This window comes from Leptonychotes weddellii, chromosome 10 (genome assembly GCF_054177405.1).
Source record: "Leptonychotes weddellii isolate Sample4059 chromosome 10, ASM5417740v2, whole genome shotgun sequence".
NCBI classification, from domain to species: Eukaryota; Metazoa; Chordata; class Mammalia; order Carnivora; family Phocidae; genus Leptonychotes; species Leptonychotes weddellii.
In genome coordinates, this window is record NC_138378.1 from 56,283,768 (window position 1) to 56,301,334 (window position 17,567).

At 46.1% G+C, this 17,567-nt stretch overlaps 1 protein-coding gene and 1 long non-coding RNA gene across 3 annotated transcripts in view; one reads left to right on the forward strand and one right to left on the reverse strand.

Annotated features, from left to right (window-relative positions):
- The window catches only part of PRKCE (protein kinase C epsilon), a 478,122-nt gene that overhangs the window by 171,755 nt on the left and 288,800 nt on the right, over positions 1–17,567 (forward strand). For both annotated transcript variants that reach the window (XM_081833506.1, XM_081833507.1), the window contains one exon: positions 13,001–13,064. In XM_081833506.1, coding sequence (XP_081689632.1) covers positions 13,001–13,064 — 64 coding nt within the window. The remainder of the gene's footprint in view (positions 1–13,000; positions 13,065–17,567) is intronic.
- LOC145723890 (uncharacterized) overlaps positions 1–17,567 on the reverse strand; it is a 1,084,435-nt gene that overhangs the window by 156,373 nt on the left and 910,495 nt on the right. The window lies entirely within an intron of this gene.

Below are 17,567 nucleotides of genomic sequence, written 5' to 3' on the forward strand. Positions count from 1 at the left end.
CAATTGCTGGGTCATAGGGTAGCTCTATTTTTAATTTTTTGAGGAACCTCCACACCGTTTTCCAAAGTGGCTGTACCAACTTGCATTCCCACCAACAGTGAAACAACCTCTCCAACATTTGTTGTTTCTTTCCTTGTCAATTTTTGCCATTCTAACTGGTGTAAGGTGGTATCTCAATGTGTTTTTGATTTGGATTTCCCTGATCGCTAATGATGATGAACATTTTTTCATGTGTCTCTCAGCCATTTGTATGTCTTCTTTGGAGAAGTGTCTGTTCATGTCTTCTGCCCATTTTTTGACTTGATTATTTGTTTTTTGGGTGTTGAGTTTGAGAAGTTCTTTATAGATCTCGGAAATCAGTGCTTTGTAGTGTCATTTGCAAATATCTTCTCCCATTCTGTGGGTTGACTCTGTTTTGTTGACTGTTTCCTTTGTTGTGCAGAAGCTTTTTATCTTGATGAAGTCTCAAAAGTTCATTTTTGCTTTTGTTTCACTAGCTTTTGGAGATGTATCTTGAAAGAAGTTGCTGTGGCCGATGTCGAAGAGGTTACTGCCTATGTTCTCCTTTAGGATTTTGATGGATTCCTGTCTCACATTGAGGTCTTTCATCCATTTTGAGTTTATCTTTGTGTATGGTGTTAAAAAATGGTCGAGTTTCATTCTTCTGCATATAGCTGTCCAATTTTCCCAGCACCATTTATTGAAGAGCCTGTCTTTTTTCCATTGGATGGTTTTTCCTGCTTTGTCGAAGATTATTTGACCATAGAGTTGAGGGTCCATATCTGGGTTCTCTGTTCTGTTCCATTGGTCTATATTTCTGTTTTTTGTGCCAGTACCATGCTGTCTTGGTGATCACTGCTTTGTAATATAGCTTGAAATCAGGCAACGTGATGCCCCCAGCTTTGTTTTTCTTTTTCAACATTTCCTTGGCGATTCAGGGTCTTTACTGATTCCATACAAATTTTAGGATTGTTTGTTCCAGCACTTTGAAAAATGTCACTGTTTGATTTTTTTTTTTTTGGTCACAAAAGTTATAGTGGGTCATAGAGGAAAAATAAAATGCTTAGACAAGTATAGATATGTACAAAGAAAAAAACTCACACATTATTCCACTCTCCCCTAGGTAATCTTTTTTTTCCCCTTTGTGTATGTACCCAGCCATACACATTTTTGTTTTTGTTTTACAAAATTGTACCATAGAATACATATTCCTTTATCATCTCATTTTTCCTTTCACTTAATACCGTATTTTGCATATCTTTCCATGTCATTAAATATAATTCAGCAAGATTTTTTTTCATGATGGCATGGTATCTAATGATTTGAATATGCCACAATTTATTTAAGTAGTTTGCTATTGTTAAACAATTAGTTTCTAATTTTACCCTCTTAAAAAATGCTGTAATGATCATCTTTGTTGTTAAATTGTTTTGCACATGTGTGATTTGGGATAATTTCCCAGAAGTGGAATTGCTAGGTCAAAGGATTTTTGTTATATAATGCCAAACCCCTCTCTACAAATTTTGTGCCAGTTTACACTTCATCAGCAGTGTATAAGAATGTCTGTTTCTCCTCTACTCTTACAGCACTGGGTTATATATCATTTAAGATGATATTTTTTTTAGATTTTCCATTCAAGGTAGTCTTGAAGCAAATATGTTTGTTTCTTTGCCTCCTCAAGACCCCATCTAAATAATAGAAAAAGGCAAAAGTGTAGGGATAAAATTGTATAACACCTACGTAAGCAGAAAGAAACTTCATCAAACTATTTCAGTGACTTTCTGGGGATGAAAGTAGAGGGCATGGTGGCAATTGATGGAACAGAATAGCAGTGCAGACGGGTCACAGCCTGGAACAGGTGCTGAGGGGATTGGAGCCTCACCTGGAGCCAGCCGTTCTGCAGAACCTTTATTTTAGTGCTCACAGCACTAAGATAAAAAAAGATCCTAGAACTTACAAAGAATGAAAACAACATAAAGTCACCTACTAAACAACAGCTATCAAGCTAACATGAGCTTCACTGGCAATATTTATGTTAGAAAAAGAAAGTTCTGATAATGATTTTTTTTTTCCTCCTAGAATTCCATATCCAGCCAAACTATCAATCGTGTGTGAGGACAGGCATGTCTTAGCTGGCTTTCTAGGCACTCTTAATCAATATTTCAATGAGAACTTTATTTCAATGAGTACTTTACTGGTAAAAGCAAGGGAATAACCCAGAACAAAGAAGATGATGGATTCCAGCAACAGCAGGTGCATCCAGCAGAGCAGTGAAAAGAAGTCACAGCACTCCAGCTGTGCAGCAGGCAGGAGAGCAGTCAGTCCATTAGGAAGGAGGACAGTGGGAGTTTCTAGAAGGGCGAACCCCAAGAGAAAAGGAACCCGGGAAAACTTGATCTGAGAAATGCAATTGGTTGAGTGGGGGAAAAAAAAATCCATTTAAATTTGATACAAGGTATAGTTTCCATTGAGTGGCACATGGGTTGTCACACTGGACCCATGGAAAAGAAAGTGTATGTAATGCCATGTAAAATTTAAAATAAACAAACACTATCAATTTGTTTTCAGATTTCTGAAACAACATATACAGAAAACATGGACCTCAATTACAATTAGAGAACCAAACGTCAGTGTTGTCATCATTGATGATCTAACAGGAAAGACAGAGTTGAGGACGGGGGTGGATGGAAGAGGTGGTCAGAGGATAGGGAGGGCTGGAAGAAGCACTAATGTCCTCTAGTTATAATGTGGAGGGTCAAGGAATATTATCTATAGTTGATGAAACAAGAAATTGACATTTTGGATTGCTTTTTTGCAGTTGCAGAGCATAGAGAAGGAACTGAGAATTGCGATGTATATTTTGTGGAAGGGGAAAGTGGAGGGAGGTGGTGAGTGCACTAAATCCTCACCGATCACAGCAGCAAGGCAAAAGAGAATGTCTAAAATAAGAAATCAGGAAATTGAGGTAAAAGCATTTTATTTAGGGACATGGCAGTGACCACCAGCAAAACCCAAATAGAAATTGTTAAAATTGGCTCCCCCTGGGGAATAATGGGGCAGGGGACTGTCAGTTCTCATTATAAGTTCACATGTAGTTTTTTATTTTTAAAAACTGAGCATGGGCACCTGGGTAGCTCAGTCGGTTAAGCATCTGCCTTTAGCTCAGGTCATGATCCCAGGATCCTGGGATCAGGTCCTGCATTGGGCTCCCTGCTCAGCTGGGAGTCTGCTTCTCCCTCTGACCCTCCCCCCTCTCATGCTCTCTCTCTCTCTCTGTAATAAATAAAATCTTTAAAAAAAATAAAAACCAAGCATATCATGACACTTGATTTTGTTTATATTTTAATAAACAAATAACACAAAAATACATAGCCCCAGAGCAACTTTGGTTCATTTGATAGGGAAAAGAAAATTTTTAAAAATCTTACCCTTTAATTTGTATTTCTTTGCTTATTTTAACCAAGTGATTTCCAAGTGGCTTATGACTCTTAAATTTCGTGCTTCTGGGATTTTTATAAAATGCAACAGGAGCACTGGGTCCATAGTTGGAGAGCCCTGCTTTAATCCAGGATTGTCATCTTCATGCTGTGAGAATGTGGGCAGGTTACTTAAATCCTTAAGCCTCAGTTTCTCATCCCTGAAACAGTTAAGAATAAGGGTATTACCTCCCTCACACAGATGACGTGTGAAAAGTGCTCAATAAAGGGTGTTTACTAGGGTTGTGATTATTCTTACGAACAAAACAGTCTCTCTTGAGGAGCTCGAAAGTGATGAATAACAATTGTACGTCTTGGATTTTGAAGGGAATCAAGAACTGAACATCTTTGCGAGCAGCTGTCGGTCAGAGGTTCTGCTGGGTTGTCATGTTACAGAGACAGGGAAGTCTGAAGATGGTTTTTCTGGTTGCACTCTCCTGAGCTCCTTACTCAGCTTTGTCATCGTTCTACGTGGATCCATTCAGTTTCACTTGGAGTCTCTAGTGATTACCCGCCTTGCGCTCTAGCCCTGGAGCAAGTACTGCAGAACCCCCCAAAAGGAGCCCTCGACTCACGGTCTGGGCAGGAAGGAACAATACTGGCCTGACACCTTACATTTATAGGCTGCTAGCGGTGTGCCAGGCACAGCTCCAAGTGCTACACCATGTCATTCGATCCTCCCCACATCATGAAGCAGATGCCACTGAGGTTCTCAATTGATAGATGAGGAAATTGAAGCAAGGGCCGCACAGCTTATAACAGGCAGAGCTGGGATTTGAACCCAGGAGGGCTAGCTTTAGAGCCTTTTCTCTGAATCACTATAATGTATTGGCTTAGTGAAACAGATGGGAAATGTAGAATACAACACATACATACAAATACACCCAAGGAGAGAGAGCATTGCAACGCAAAATGCAAAATGCAAAGTGCCGATTGGTGGTGGGATATTTCTCACTTCAGAACACTGGGGGTAGGTGCCTACGTTTCCTGCTGTTTGCATGCACCATCTCCTCTTGGGATGCACAGTCATGTGCATCTGAAGCCGTTTCCCTGAAGGAAGCTAGAAAATCTAGACTGTTCCTGGATGAAGTTTTGTAAACCATTCCACACTCCTGATATTAGGTTTGGCACCTTTGGGTATTTTCCCAGTGCTGGAGAGCATTTGAGCACACATAGAGCTAATTGTTTTCAGCCACTTCTATCTTCAGAGGGAGCCAGCTCTCTGGGTCTATTTCTGAGCCTGCTGAAAAGAGGAAGCAGGGGGTGCCTGGGTGGCTCAGTCAGTTAAGTGTCTGCGTTCGGCTCAGGTCATGATCCCAGGGTCTTGCAGTTAGTCTGCTTCTCCCTCCCTCTCCCTCTGCCCCTCCCTTCTCCCCCCCCCCCCAACTTGCACACACTCTCTGTCTCTCATAAATAATAAAATAAAATAAAAAGAGGAAGTAAGTACTAACTTGAGTTTACTCCATCTGTGGCCTTGGAGAGCTAGAATCTGCAACATAGGCCTCCAGTCCAGTCAACAGGACTTCCACGTGAAGATGAGGGCTGCTGCTTGGTTGGTCCCCATGACCTGGCCACAGGGGATGGGAAAGCAATCTGTTAGCCAGTTTCGAGGGGCGTATCTTTAAGATGCATCTGGTAACCGAAGCAAGCTGGTCTCTGGGGGATTGGAGGTTAGAAATAGCTAGAGAAAAAGGTATTGACAAATTTTGTAGCAAGTTAACCCAAGAACATGATTTAAAAAATCATAGGGTTCAAAGAGCTTAAGTGAAGAATCAGCTTTTCCTGTTTTCTGGTCCCCCTTCTATGTCTTGAGGCAACCCCTGTGTCCTGTTGATTAAGACTTCTTCTGGAGGGGGCGCCTGGGTGGCTCAGTCGGTTAAACGTCTGCCTTCGGCTCAGGTCATGATCTCAGGGCCCTGGGATCGAGTCCCACATCGGGCTCCCCGCTCAGCGGGAAGCCTGCTTCCCCCTCTCCCACTCCCCCTGCTTGTGTTCCCTCTCTCGCTCTCTCTCTGTGTGTCATAAATAAATAAAATCTTTTTTTAAAAAAAAAAATACTTCTTCTGAAGATAATCTGTGTGGAACAAGCGTGAGAGTGTGTGTGTGGGGTGTATTCACACAGTAGCCTCGCATAATAAACACATGGCACCTTGCTTCCCCCCCCACTCAATATATCCCAGAGATCACTTCATATCGGTACATTTCGATCTTTCCATTCTTTTTTTAGGCCTTGCTTAGCGATCTACCACACGATGTACCATATTTCATTTAAGCAGCTCCCTCTCCGTAGGTATTTACGTCCTTAAGGTCATTAAAAACTCTTCTAGAGGATTTGGTCTAATTGTCTTGGGACACACGCACACAGAGACAGATTTAAGTAAGTCAGCTGGCTCTTAAACCTACATTTCGGATGTGGTTTTCTTGCTATTATTGTATTTTGATCACAGAAGACAGAAGAAGGTGGCTGTGCCTGCGAGCGTGTTCTGCACATGTGGGTGGGTGTGGGAATCTGTGTGCCCACACGGGTAGGTGTGCATTATGTCGTGTGACACATATACTTGAAAAACTCTGAATGAACCTTTTATTTTTAAAACTGGAATATGAAATTTTAAATGCCCCGAGGGTGGGAAGATGATTTGTTATTAAAGGAAACTTGTAGAGGAATCCTGTGAAATGAAGTGATGGCTTCTTTTTTCCCTTTTAAAAAACTACTTCATTGGGGCGCCTGGGTGGCTCAGTTGGTTGGGCGACTGCCTTCGGCTCAGGTCATGATCCTGGAGTCCCGGGATCGAGTCCCGCATCGGGCTCCCTGCTGTCAGCAGGGAGTCTGCTTCTCCCTCTGACCCTCCCCCCTCTCATGTACTCGCTCTCTCTCATTCTCTCTCTCTCAAATAAATAAATAAAATCTTTAAAAAAAATAAATAAATAAAAAATAAATAAAAAACTACTTCATTGAGGTATAATTTACATACAATAAAGTGCATTCATTTGAAGTGTTAGGCTTGATGCAGTTTGACAAAGTATATATATGTTCCTGCAACAACCGCCTCGATCCAGATACAGAGCACCTCCCCCGGGCCAGAGAGCTTCCTCTACCCCTCTTTGTATTCGCTTCCCTCCTTCACCTCCAGGAGATCACGAATGTGCCTTTTGTCACTCTGGATTGGTTTTGCCTGTTCTAGAACATCACATAAGTGGAATCATGCATTATGTACTCTGATATGTTTGGCTTCTTCCTCGTAGCATCCATCTTGTTGCAGATATCAGTAGTTCATTCTTTATGGCCGAGCAAAATTCCATCATGGGCAGGCAGCATGGTTTGCTTATTCATTTACCTGTTGTCGGGCCTTTGAGTTGTTTCCAATATTTCGCCGTTCTGAATGAAGCTGCTAGGAACAGTAGTGTACGGGTTGCTGGCTTTCCAAATGAATCATCTCCATAATTCAGTTGTGCTGACTCAATTGAAAGTTAGGCCATTCATCCATTGAGCCAACATGTACAATATGTATTAAATCCCTCCGGTGCGCTGGTCGGGCAGGATTCTGCCCTGCAGGGATGTACTCTAAAGCGTGCGTCATATCTTTGCACTGCTGTGGAAAGTGAGAAACAATCCTTGTCTCCCCTTCTTTTATGAAAGTGAGTGCTATGGGACGACTTGAAATATTTAATTACATGGGCACCCTCTACTTTCAAACAGTGCACTCTACCAATAGGGCTAGTAGCAAACTCCTCCTCAAATGAAGGCTTTGATCAGCTGCGAGCTTCAGAATCAGCACCCAACAGCTGCTCGAGACTTGGCCAGCATCGTGCCTCATCCTTTTGGGTTTTCCGAAGCAGGGGTGAGGAGGATGTCTGCTGCGTGAAGGTCTCCTGCTCTGTCTGGCCTGCCTCTTCCATGCCGGGTGCCTCTGGGGACTGTAGTGTGACTGTGGTTCCTCCAGGGGACAGTGGCCAGCAAAAAGGGGTGTGCGGACTTGAGAAGTGGGACCCCGGCTTTGGAAAGGAACCGTGGAATTCCTCTCTTGATGATTCCCCTCCGCCTCCTCCTTCCTCACTCCCCTCCCCTCCTCCAGGCAAAAAAGAAACAGTCTATTATCTAGGGCTTAATTGGTGCAAGACAGACAGTGCAAGCCTCTCTCCCTTCTCCTCATCCTTTCTGGATTCATCCTCTGACCCACTCCCTTCCTCTAGCTTCGTTCTAGCCCCTAGGCGCCTGACAACAGGGGGAAAAGGAAGCGAAACTCAAATTGGGCATGTGTGACCTTTGCGGGCTGTTCCAAGGAAAGGTTCGCCTAGAGGTCTCTGGTGGAAGTTGAGCCTATGGTTAGGAAGAGGCTTGACTGTGAGTTTCTTACCTCCTTTGCCTTGAACTTGATCACCATCAAAACGATGGCGTGCGGACACCTGCAGGTCACAGTGCCACAGCCTCGGTGGAATTTCCCGCTGGGCAGGTGAGGTGTGGGGGAGGACTGTTGGACTGAGGCAGGAGTTGCAGGTTTGAGCTCAGACTCCAGGCTGTCCAGCTCTAGGGCACTCATTTCGCAGAGGCTCCCCTGTGAACGGCGCCCCTGTGTTCTCCCTAGGCATGCTGTACTGGCCACTTACCTTCCTTAGCCTCAGCTTTCTCACACATGCAGTGGTGCGCATCATACTTACTCTCCAAGGAATTGTGAGGACCACGTGAAATGATGTGTGTGAAGGGTTTGTGAAGTTGGGCACCACCCCAAGGAGTGCCTGTGATACTTTGTGCTTTTCAGAGCGGGCCTTTTTCATGGGTTTCTCTATGGTTTGGCCTCGTTCCCCATTGCCTTGTTCCTCATTCAAATGAATAGAGCTCTTGCTTCTGCCCAGGACTTGTTTCCCCACCGCCGCCACAGTCGCCCCCCTCCCCGGCCCCCCCAACCTCTTGGCGGGGCAGGGAAGGTGCTGAAGGCATTGCCCTGCCTCCAGCCGGCCTGGCTGGGGAGCCAGTTGTTGTTCCTGAGAGGGAGCAGGAACACGCAGAGAGCTGGAGGCCTACGGGAAGGGGAGGCCTGGCACTGGATTGTCCCAGAAGGCTTCCCAAGCTGGGCAGGGCTTGACACCAGAGCTCCGGCAGACTCCTCTGTCCCATGTGACCCAGGGAGCCCCGGGTGGGAATCCGGCTTAAAGCTCTCGGAGCTCCAGTTTTTCCGTCCGAAAAGTAGGGAACAATGCTGGCCTCACAGGAGATGAAATGAGCTAATGCCAACTAAGCACCGGGCACGGTGCGTGAGGCATGGCAGGCGTTTGGGCACTCTGCGGCCACCCTCCCCTTCTCCTTCCTCATGAGCACCTCACGAGCCTCTGAGGACCAGGGCTATCGCCTGCTTTGCCCCTGGGCTCCCCACGGGCTGTGCATGAAACCCTCACTGCAGTGCTTTATTTGATATTCCCAACTCTGTAAGGTCGTCCTGGAATAACATGGAATAATATCAACTTTGGGCAAGAAAATGCCTTTTTTTTATTGGGGGAAAAGCTTGACAGAGTGGAAGGAACATCAGACTAAGCAGCACATTTGAAGACTTGGCTTTTTAAAAACAATAGCACCAGCGGTTACTGAGGATTTTGTGCCGGGCACCATGCTGAGCACTTGACATGGATTATCTCATTTAACATCACCACAGCCCAAACGTCACAGGGCCTGTTATTCGCTCTATTTCATGGAGAAGCATTCTGAGGCTCAGAGAAGGTAGTCGCTTGCTTCAGGCCACAGAGCCAGGAAGTTCACACATCACCACCACGTACCGAGTATCTCCTGAGGGCCAAGAGCTTTGTGTGGGAGTCTCATGGAATTTTTACAACAGCCCATTTCACAGATGATGAGACTGAGGCCCCAGCTCAGGGAAGGTACATGATTGCCCGAGCCGGGATTCAGCCCTGGTCTGACTCCCAAAGGCTGTGTTTGTCTTCCCCATTGTTCTACTGGCTTGCTCCTGGCCTAAGCTGGAGGGGCTAGCCAAAGGTGCTAGAGGTCTAGAGAAAACATAGTCAGAGATAATAGAGATTGTAGCTGGGAAGACTCATGAAGTAAATGTATGAGTTTCAAGGAGATTTGGAAAACAGGGTTGCATCTGGGAGAATTTGGAGGAACCCTGAGTGCAGTAGAAAGAGCTTAGACCCAACCCTGGGAATGGCTGGGGTGTGGGGGGCGGGGGGAGGAGGCCTGCTTTTATGTAGTGCCAGGCGCCTGACGGTGATGGCAATGGACAGCTTGCAGGGGCTGTGCAGGCCTGGGCACCCACATTGCTTCCTTATCCGGGCCAGGTCATTGTGAGCCGAATTTGAGATTCAATTAATTTGACCATGAAGTTACACCACACTCCACCACGTTTGGTACCTGATAACCCTCCAGTCATCTGCGTAGAAGTCCGACCTCCCTACATGGATTCTCAGCGCCTCCTCACTGGGCCGGCTGGGGCCTCGCCAGCACTCTGTGGCCATCTGCCCAGGCTGCAAAGCTCTTTGTTGCTTTTGGCATGTTTAAAAGCTTAATTTCTCTTTTTCTGTTTGGAAATGCAGTTCATCGGCATTGAAGCAGCAGTGGGTGCTAAAATGGTTTCTGATTGCTATCTTGAACGTTTAATATCCTAATACATTTTATCGTCAATGACCTGTCTTGCCACAAGTTCTCATTCCCCTTTTGCAAAGAGAGGCAAGCCGCTTGCCTTCAAATAGGCGTCCCGGCCCAGCTCATTCCTTTGCTCTCTCCCTCCCCGCTTTTCACAGATAGCATTGTACTTTGCCAATGAAGCCCGTAGTCGTGGGAAATCTCTGAGTTGGAGGATATGAGAAATTGTTTCATTTAGCCGGCAGGGTTTAATAGAGATGATCTAATCTCTAAAAGGCATACATTATTTAAATTCCATGCTCTCGGACAAGAGGACCCCTGATATTTGTGGCAGGGACAGGATTTTGGTTTGGCTCTGTTCAGTGGAGCTGACTGTTGGTTTTCCTGTTTGTAATTTAGTGCGGGGCCTGGGTTATGCTTGTGGCAGTGGGAGGGGGTGGGGGTTCCTAGGGGTGAGGGTGCTGGAGAACATTTTCTTTAGACAGAAACCTAAAATCACAGATTCTTGGGGCAGAGAGGATGGGGAGAGTCGCTGCATGGCATCACCAGTTTGCTATTGGGTTCCCATCTGGGTCCCAAGCTCAAGATTCCCAACTCAGGTGAGTGGCCCCTGTGGGGCAAGCTGAGAACTCTCTGCAGGGGCTCCTGGGTGACTCAGTCGGTTAAGCAGCTGACTCTTGATTTCGACTCAGGTCATGATCTCAGGGTCGTGAGGTCGAGCCCTGTGTGGGGCTCCGTGGAACGTGGAGCCTGCTTAGGATTCTCTCTCTCCCTCTTCCTCTATCCCTCCCCTCCCCTGTGCCCATGCATGCTCTCTCTCTCTCAAAAAAAAAAAGTCTCTCTCTTTCTCCCTCCCTCCCTCCCTCTCCCCCTGCCCCTCCACCAAGGAACTCTGCATTCCCTCACTCCCTGCCCTGACAGACTACCTACCTGCAATATCACCAGGGGCCTCACCTGTGAGGCACTGAAAACCTCTGTTGACATAACTAAAATTTTGAGAGAAACCTTAAATATTCTCAACCACTAAAGACCGGGTCTGGAAATAAAGTGGGGCTCATGAATGTCTCAGGGAACCCGGACTGTGAGTGGCATGAAATGCTGGGGGAAGGACCTGGAGAATATCAGTCCCAAGGGAGTTTTTTTTACCTCAGAGGGAGTATGTGGTGATCCTGGGAGAGCCACCTCTTGTTACCCTCCCACTTCATTTGAATGTCACCTTCGTACAGATCACATGCCCACAGGCCTTCCTGGGGATGGGGCCTTGGCGGGGGCATATGACCCCAGAAGAGGCTCTCAGAGTTCCAAAGGTAAAGTCTTTTCCCCTCCCCAAAGGTTTTTTGAGTGTCTCCTGACTAACAGACAGTGAGGTGAGCGCTAGGTACACAAATGTGATTCTCATTGGCTCTGCCTAGCAGACGAGACAGACATATGGACAATGTATTCCAGTGTATTAGGAGCCAGGGTTCAGATATGCGTGTGTACCATAGAAGCACAATCGAAGGGATAATTAATCCTGACTGGGAATATCTGGAACGGCTTCAGAGAGGAGGTGACCTCAACCTTGAATGAGAAGGAGGTGTTCACCAGACTGAACCTTTCTCAGTACTGCTTGCTGAATGAGTGCCTGCTCTTTGCTGGGGATGATGAAAACGATAAGGAGGGGTGGGGGCTCCTGCCCCCAAGAAATTCACAGCTTGCTGGGGAGACAAGCCTGGCATGCATGAGCCAATTAAAGCTCTGCATAGACAGATGGAATTGTGGAGGCGAGGATAGGCCACCGGGGGTACTTGGTGATCCAGGGTTTCCAGAGTTACTACTCTCTCATGGAGCACACAGTTTCTGTAAGGATAATTCATTCAGACCTTGCAAAAACGTCAACTTTTCTGATCAGCCTGGTTCTGTATAGAAGTAGCTAGTTGGATTTGGAGGTGGGCTGGGAGGTGAGGGTGGGTGGAGAAGGTTGATGGTAAGAATTTAGTGGTGTTGGCTCACTCTTTACAACCCTGGTAGGATGTGGGGTTTGCAAAACGTGCCAACACACAACCTGAGGGCGGGCACCCCTCAGTGTCCCACGAGCACCGTGCACATTCCCAGCCTTGGTGTATGGGCATATGCTGTTTCTTCCACCTCAATTGACTCCCCTTTCTCGTCTTCATGAAGTCTTCCCAGACTGCTCTTCTACACTGATTTCCAACTTGCCGGATACTTGATCCGTGATCCTCTGCTGCTCATCATTAAGCTGGGTTCAGCATTGTTCTCTGTTTTTTAATTCCCCCGTGAGATTGTAAACACCTTCCGAGTGTGAATAGTATCGTATGCTTTTCTTTCCTTCCCTGTGAGCAATTTGTGTAGTCTAAGGAACATGGGTTTCTTTAGATAGTCTTATCATTGAATCTTAGCATTGCCACTTACCCTACAGCTTTGAGCTCAGCTTCCTTATTGGGAGAATGGCGTTGGGAGAAACCCGGGGTTTCTCAACGTTGACACTGTTGGCTTTCTGGGGCTGGATAATGCTTCGTTGTGGGGACCATCCTGTCTGCTGTAGGATGCTTAGCAGAATCGCTAGCTTCCACCCATGAGATGCTGGTGGCAGCCCTCCCTTTCCAGTCATGACAATCAAAAACATCTCTAGATAGTTTTGTGTCCCAAAGAGGTTCCCTGTGTCAAGCGTCCCCCATTCCAGGTTTCCTTGCAGTTGGGAACCACTGAGATGACACTATCTTTTGGGTCTGTATCAGACCTCCTCATGCTGCATCCGGAACATTCCATAAACGCCCATCCTCCTGCATTCCTGGCCCCCCCGGCACACTACAGGGGGATGAACTGGACGGAGCCGTGACTCTAGGTGTTAGCCATTTGGGGTGGAAAAGTCGTGGAACTCTTGGGCTGCCCCCACAAGGCACTAACTGAGCCACTGTCATTTTCTTCATTGCAGATTGATCTGGAGCCAGAAGGAAGAGTGTATGTGATCATTGATCTGTCGGGGTCATCGGGTGAAGGTAGGAGAATGTGATCTCTCCTCATTGTTCTCTTCCATTGACCCTTTGTCTTCCCATGTCTCCCTTCCCCCCTTGGCTGGGACATATTACAGCGACATTTAATTAATTGGCACACGTGAAAGGAAAAGGTTATTTTGAAGATGCTTACGCCTGTGTACCAAAAGGGACCAGCCATCTGTTAACTTTGGCGGAGCAGAGGGAAGATTTTTGACTTACCAAGTGAGGCCAGTAAAGCAGGCGTCCCTGCACGCTGGTGCACAAGGCAGGCTTCGGCGGAGCGGCACTCTCACCCCGGAGACTCGCGTGGGGGATGTGTGAGTGTCGTGGGAAGGAAGTAAAACCAGTTGGTCTAACGGTATTCAGAAATGACACAAATAAGCCGTCCAATTTCAGAATCTTATTTTTTAGAGCTTTTATAGTAGTGTTACTTCTTTTTACAGTTCCCCACGCAGGCAAAAACCCTGCTTTTAGGGAGAAATAATGGGGTGAGGGAACGTCTGCTCCCTACTGGCCGATGAGACAGGGTGTAAATGGTGTCTAGTGGTCTTTCCTTCTTTCTTCTCCTTACATCCTCTTCTCTCGATCTCATCTTGGCACACTTACTCCCCTTAAAGGCTTGCCGGGTGGTGAGGACTGAGCAGTCAGAGTGGAAGGGGATTCTGGATGGTAAAACCTTGTCCACACAGAACAGGGAGATGAGATGGTGGCAAACGTGGGCTCTAGGGAGGCTGGGAAGTAGGACGGAGATTTAGTGGGGACCATCTTTCTTCTCCTCTCTCTATGCGCAGGAGGACAGAACAGTTGGCTTTAGTGTCATGGTGGAAAAATGGGAAGACCGAGACTGGTTCCGCTTGGCAATGAGAAAAAAATGGGACTTAGGGGCTGTGGCAGTCTTTAGGGTGAGACAGTCAGCTCCCTTAGCTCCTGGTTGGAAGACTGGGACCTTTTACTGCATCTCTTCAGAATGCTGGAGATCACAAGGACAGAGTCACACCACCACATGGTCTACTCTGCGTTAGGGATGAAGCTCTAGTTTACAGTTCAGTAATGAGAGGAGAGATTATGTCCACAAATTCGAAGGAGTGGGTCAAACCATGTGCTTGACCGGGTGCCCGATGATTTTCATTTGGCTAATTTATTACCCAATCTCAACAGGTGTTCAGAATGATTCAATAATTGCATGTATATGGGGCTTATAATAGAATTCAATTCTCTTTGAATAGATCTCAATTATTTGGCATAGGTTTAAAACTTTAAACATCCTTCCAAAATTGGTCTCGTACATTTTCTTCTCTTTATTGCAATTACGTTTTGGCGTTTCTAGCTTTCCTTCTCTACCCTCAGCTCTGAGCAGCCCAGAATAGAATCTGTTGTAGAAGATTCGGGGATTTAGCAGTATTTAGTATGAAATATTTAAGATGTGCCAAAGGGCCTAAAGAATAATAAAATGAGCACCGCTGTACCCACCACCCTGATTAAGAAATAAAGCAACTATTAAGGTGAAAACTTGCATTGCTTTAACTAGTGTGCAATTCCAGATTCACCAAACTTAGCAGTATTACAGTGGCCTCCTGATTGTAGATATTGGAGAAACATTCAATGAGCAAAATCAGTCCCCCTTTTTCCTTACATAATCTATATGCAACAGGATAATTAATTAAATATGCATTTCCTGTGCCAAGATGCTGGGCAACCAATAGGAAGGTTGGATTATTTTTTTTTCCTTTGAAAAAATTAACTTGCAAAATCCCAGCGGACATCCTTTTTTACATTAGAGAAAAAGGATGTGCACGAATGAATGAATAAATAAATCAGAAGCGATTGATTTTTTTTTCCTCCTTGCTTCTACGGCTTATTGCATGTGAATGGCCAAAGCAATTTTCACTGGGCTGAATTCTTAGTGTTTTGTTTTTTTTTATCTCTTTCATCTAAAGAAAATAGAGTTTACTTCAGAAACGCTGAGACACGCCAGACTCTGTAAAGTGCTCGCATGTGTTACTCTGAAGAAAAGGAGAACTTTTTCTGCCCTTTTTCTCTTGCTCTTCCCGGATCCGGGATTCTTTCTCTGGATGATGGGAAAGACTACCCAGCAGTCTCTTCGTAGGATCTGATCTTGTTGCATTGTGTTTGCGTTCAGTACATCTGTTTGCCCTGTCCTGCTGTTCAGACTTTGAGGGCTCCTGATCCAGAGATTTCTGGAAGGGTTGGGAGGGCGAGGAGAGGAGCAGAGGATGAGAGGCCGAGACAGTTGTTACTTAGACTGCACGGGAAGGATCCCGTGCAAAACCCAGTTGTCCCAGCTAGACTGTGGACATTCATAGATTCTTATCTAAGTCCCTTTCTTTAGTGAATATACCTAACTGTATTCTGCAAAAGGGTGCGAAGAGAGTTGGAATGAGTCAGGGCTGACGCGTTCGCTCTATTATTCTGCCATCAGGTATCCCTACGGCTTGCCTATCTCAAATGCTCCAGTCCCATCAATGGGAAAAAAAGACATATATTTATAGAAATCGCACACACTTTACAGCACATGCAAACAGCGAGGAGCCCAGAGAAAGGTGGGTGAGGATCCAATTCCAGGATGGGCCAAAGGTTTCTTTTTCTTGCTCACGCACTGTAGGACGCCTTGGACGTTTGTGTCTGCTAGAGCTGGGGCTAATGTGATTTCTAGCTGTCTAATAAAATTCCACTGCTTGCTTGTCCTGTGCAGCTCAGCATAATGGGATTTGACTGCTGTGTGCTTTAGCTAAACCAGGCAACCTAACCCCAGATGTAAGGGGTCAGGCCCGATGACAGCTAAGGCCGTTTCCAGTCATGCGGTTTTGATCTCTGGTCTAATCTGAATAGCGATCAGAGCTTGAGGCTGAGGGCTGGCTAATGTCTGTAGCAGGTCGAAGGGGTTGAAAGAAAAGGGCTCTTTTTGACAGGTACTACGTAGCCAGGCACCTTACCTACATTATCGCAAATAGCAAACCTTCCTGGAATACTCGAGAGTGATCCTCCAGTCTTGGGTGCCTTTTATCACAAGCTTTTATCCTAAGTAATAACCACAGGGCTTCCTGGTAAACGGGGCACTACAGGCTCACCAGATACTTAAGTCAGAGCATAATTAGCCCAGGTGACAGACGCATAAACAGCAATGTAATTCTCCAGCGTGTCAGCTACTGTTTCCGGCTGTGCACATTAGTTAGCATTTCTTCCTTTGTTGGGGCGCAATTTGTACATTATTTCTATTCTTTTTAATAACAGGACAATGCACCATTATTTGCAGGCTCCCAGAGGAGGGGCCACCAGGGTCTGACCCAGGGATTTCTAAGGCTGTTCTTTTCCTGCCTTCCATCCAGATCTAGTGTTCACCCAGGGGAGTTTTTCAGAGTCTGAACAACAACAGAGAGAACTAGAAGTGGGTCTCACTGATAATGTTTGGACTGCCAACCTGTGTCTCCAATAAAACGCAGAAGATACAAAAGTAATTTGAAGGATTTTTTGCAACGCAGATCACAACGCAGTTAAATCAGGTTACAGAAGCAGAAGATAAAGAGCAGGGAGCAGGATCCACGCTGTCCCCTTCTTTCTGCAGCCACATTCAGCCACACCAACCACACCATTCAGTCTCCTCCCTGCCCCCCCCCCCCAGCAGTTAGGGCAGGAAGAGCACAGTCCCAGGAGTCCCTCAGCCCTGGCTTTAAATCCTGGTTCTAACGCTTGCTAGTTCAGAGCTTCAGATTTTCTCACCGGTGAAGGGGGATAATCGCATCTCTGGTAGGGACTGTGGTCAGATTGCTATAAGAACAGTGCCCTTGAATATAGGTGATGCTCAGTAAATATCCTAAGGGCCTGGAGACCTGAGGGCAGGGAGGTGGGCAAAGCTCTGACCTGCTGCACGTGAAGGAAGGGCAGGCAGGGTATTCAGGGAAGGAGTTTGAGGGCAGGTTTCTGACTCTGGGGCATATTAAAAAGGTAGAAGAACAGAGCAAGGTGACAGAGCGGCAATTTATAGAATAATATCTGTATCTGGCCAGGGCTATGAGATTGCTTTCTGCAGAGCTCACACCTTGCCATAGTTTTGCCCCATTTTCTGTCTTTCTCTTTCTTCCCCACCCTTCCTCCAATGAACTCTTTCCTAGAAGGACATTCTCTATCTTGTTTGTATCCTGTGGCCCTTAATGCCAGAAACTTCTCTTTGTGGGAGCCTGGGTGTGCTCTCTGTGCTCGGTGCAGATTGAGAATATGTGGGCCCCACGCTCTCACTGGCCCTTGGCTAAAAGCCCTTCATATATTTGAAGACAGTTACTAGATCTCTCCTCTTCAGGTTTGAATCATTCAAATCCCTTATAATTTCTGAAGGGGTGGTTTAGAAATTTAAACTCACCTTTGCAGCTCTTTTCTGGACTTTCGTTCAAGTTGCACAGGCAGGCAGACAGACAAGATCACACCTGCTTGGGTTTGCTCTGAAATGGCAACATGGGTAGACCAAGTGCCCGATGGTATTACCGGCGTGCA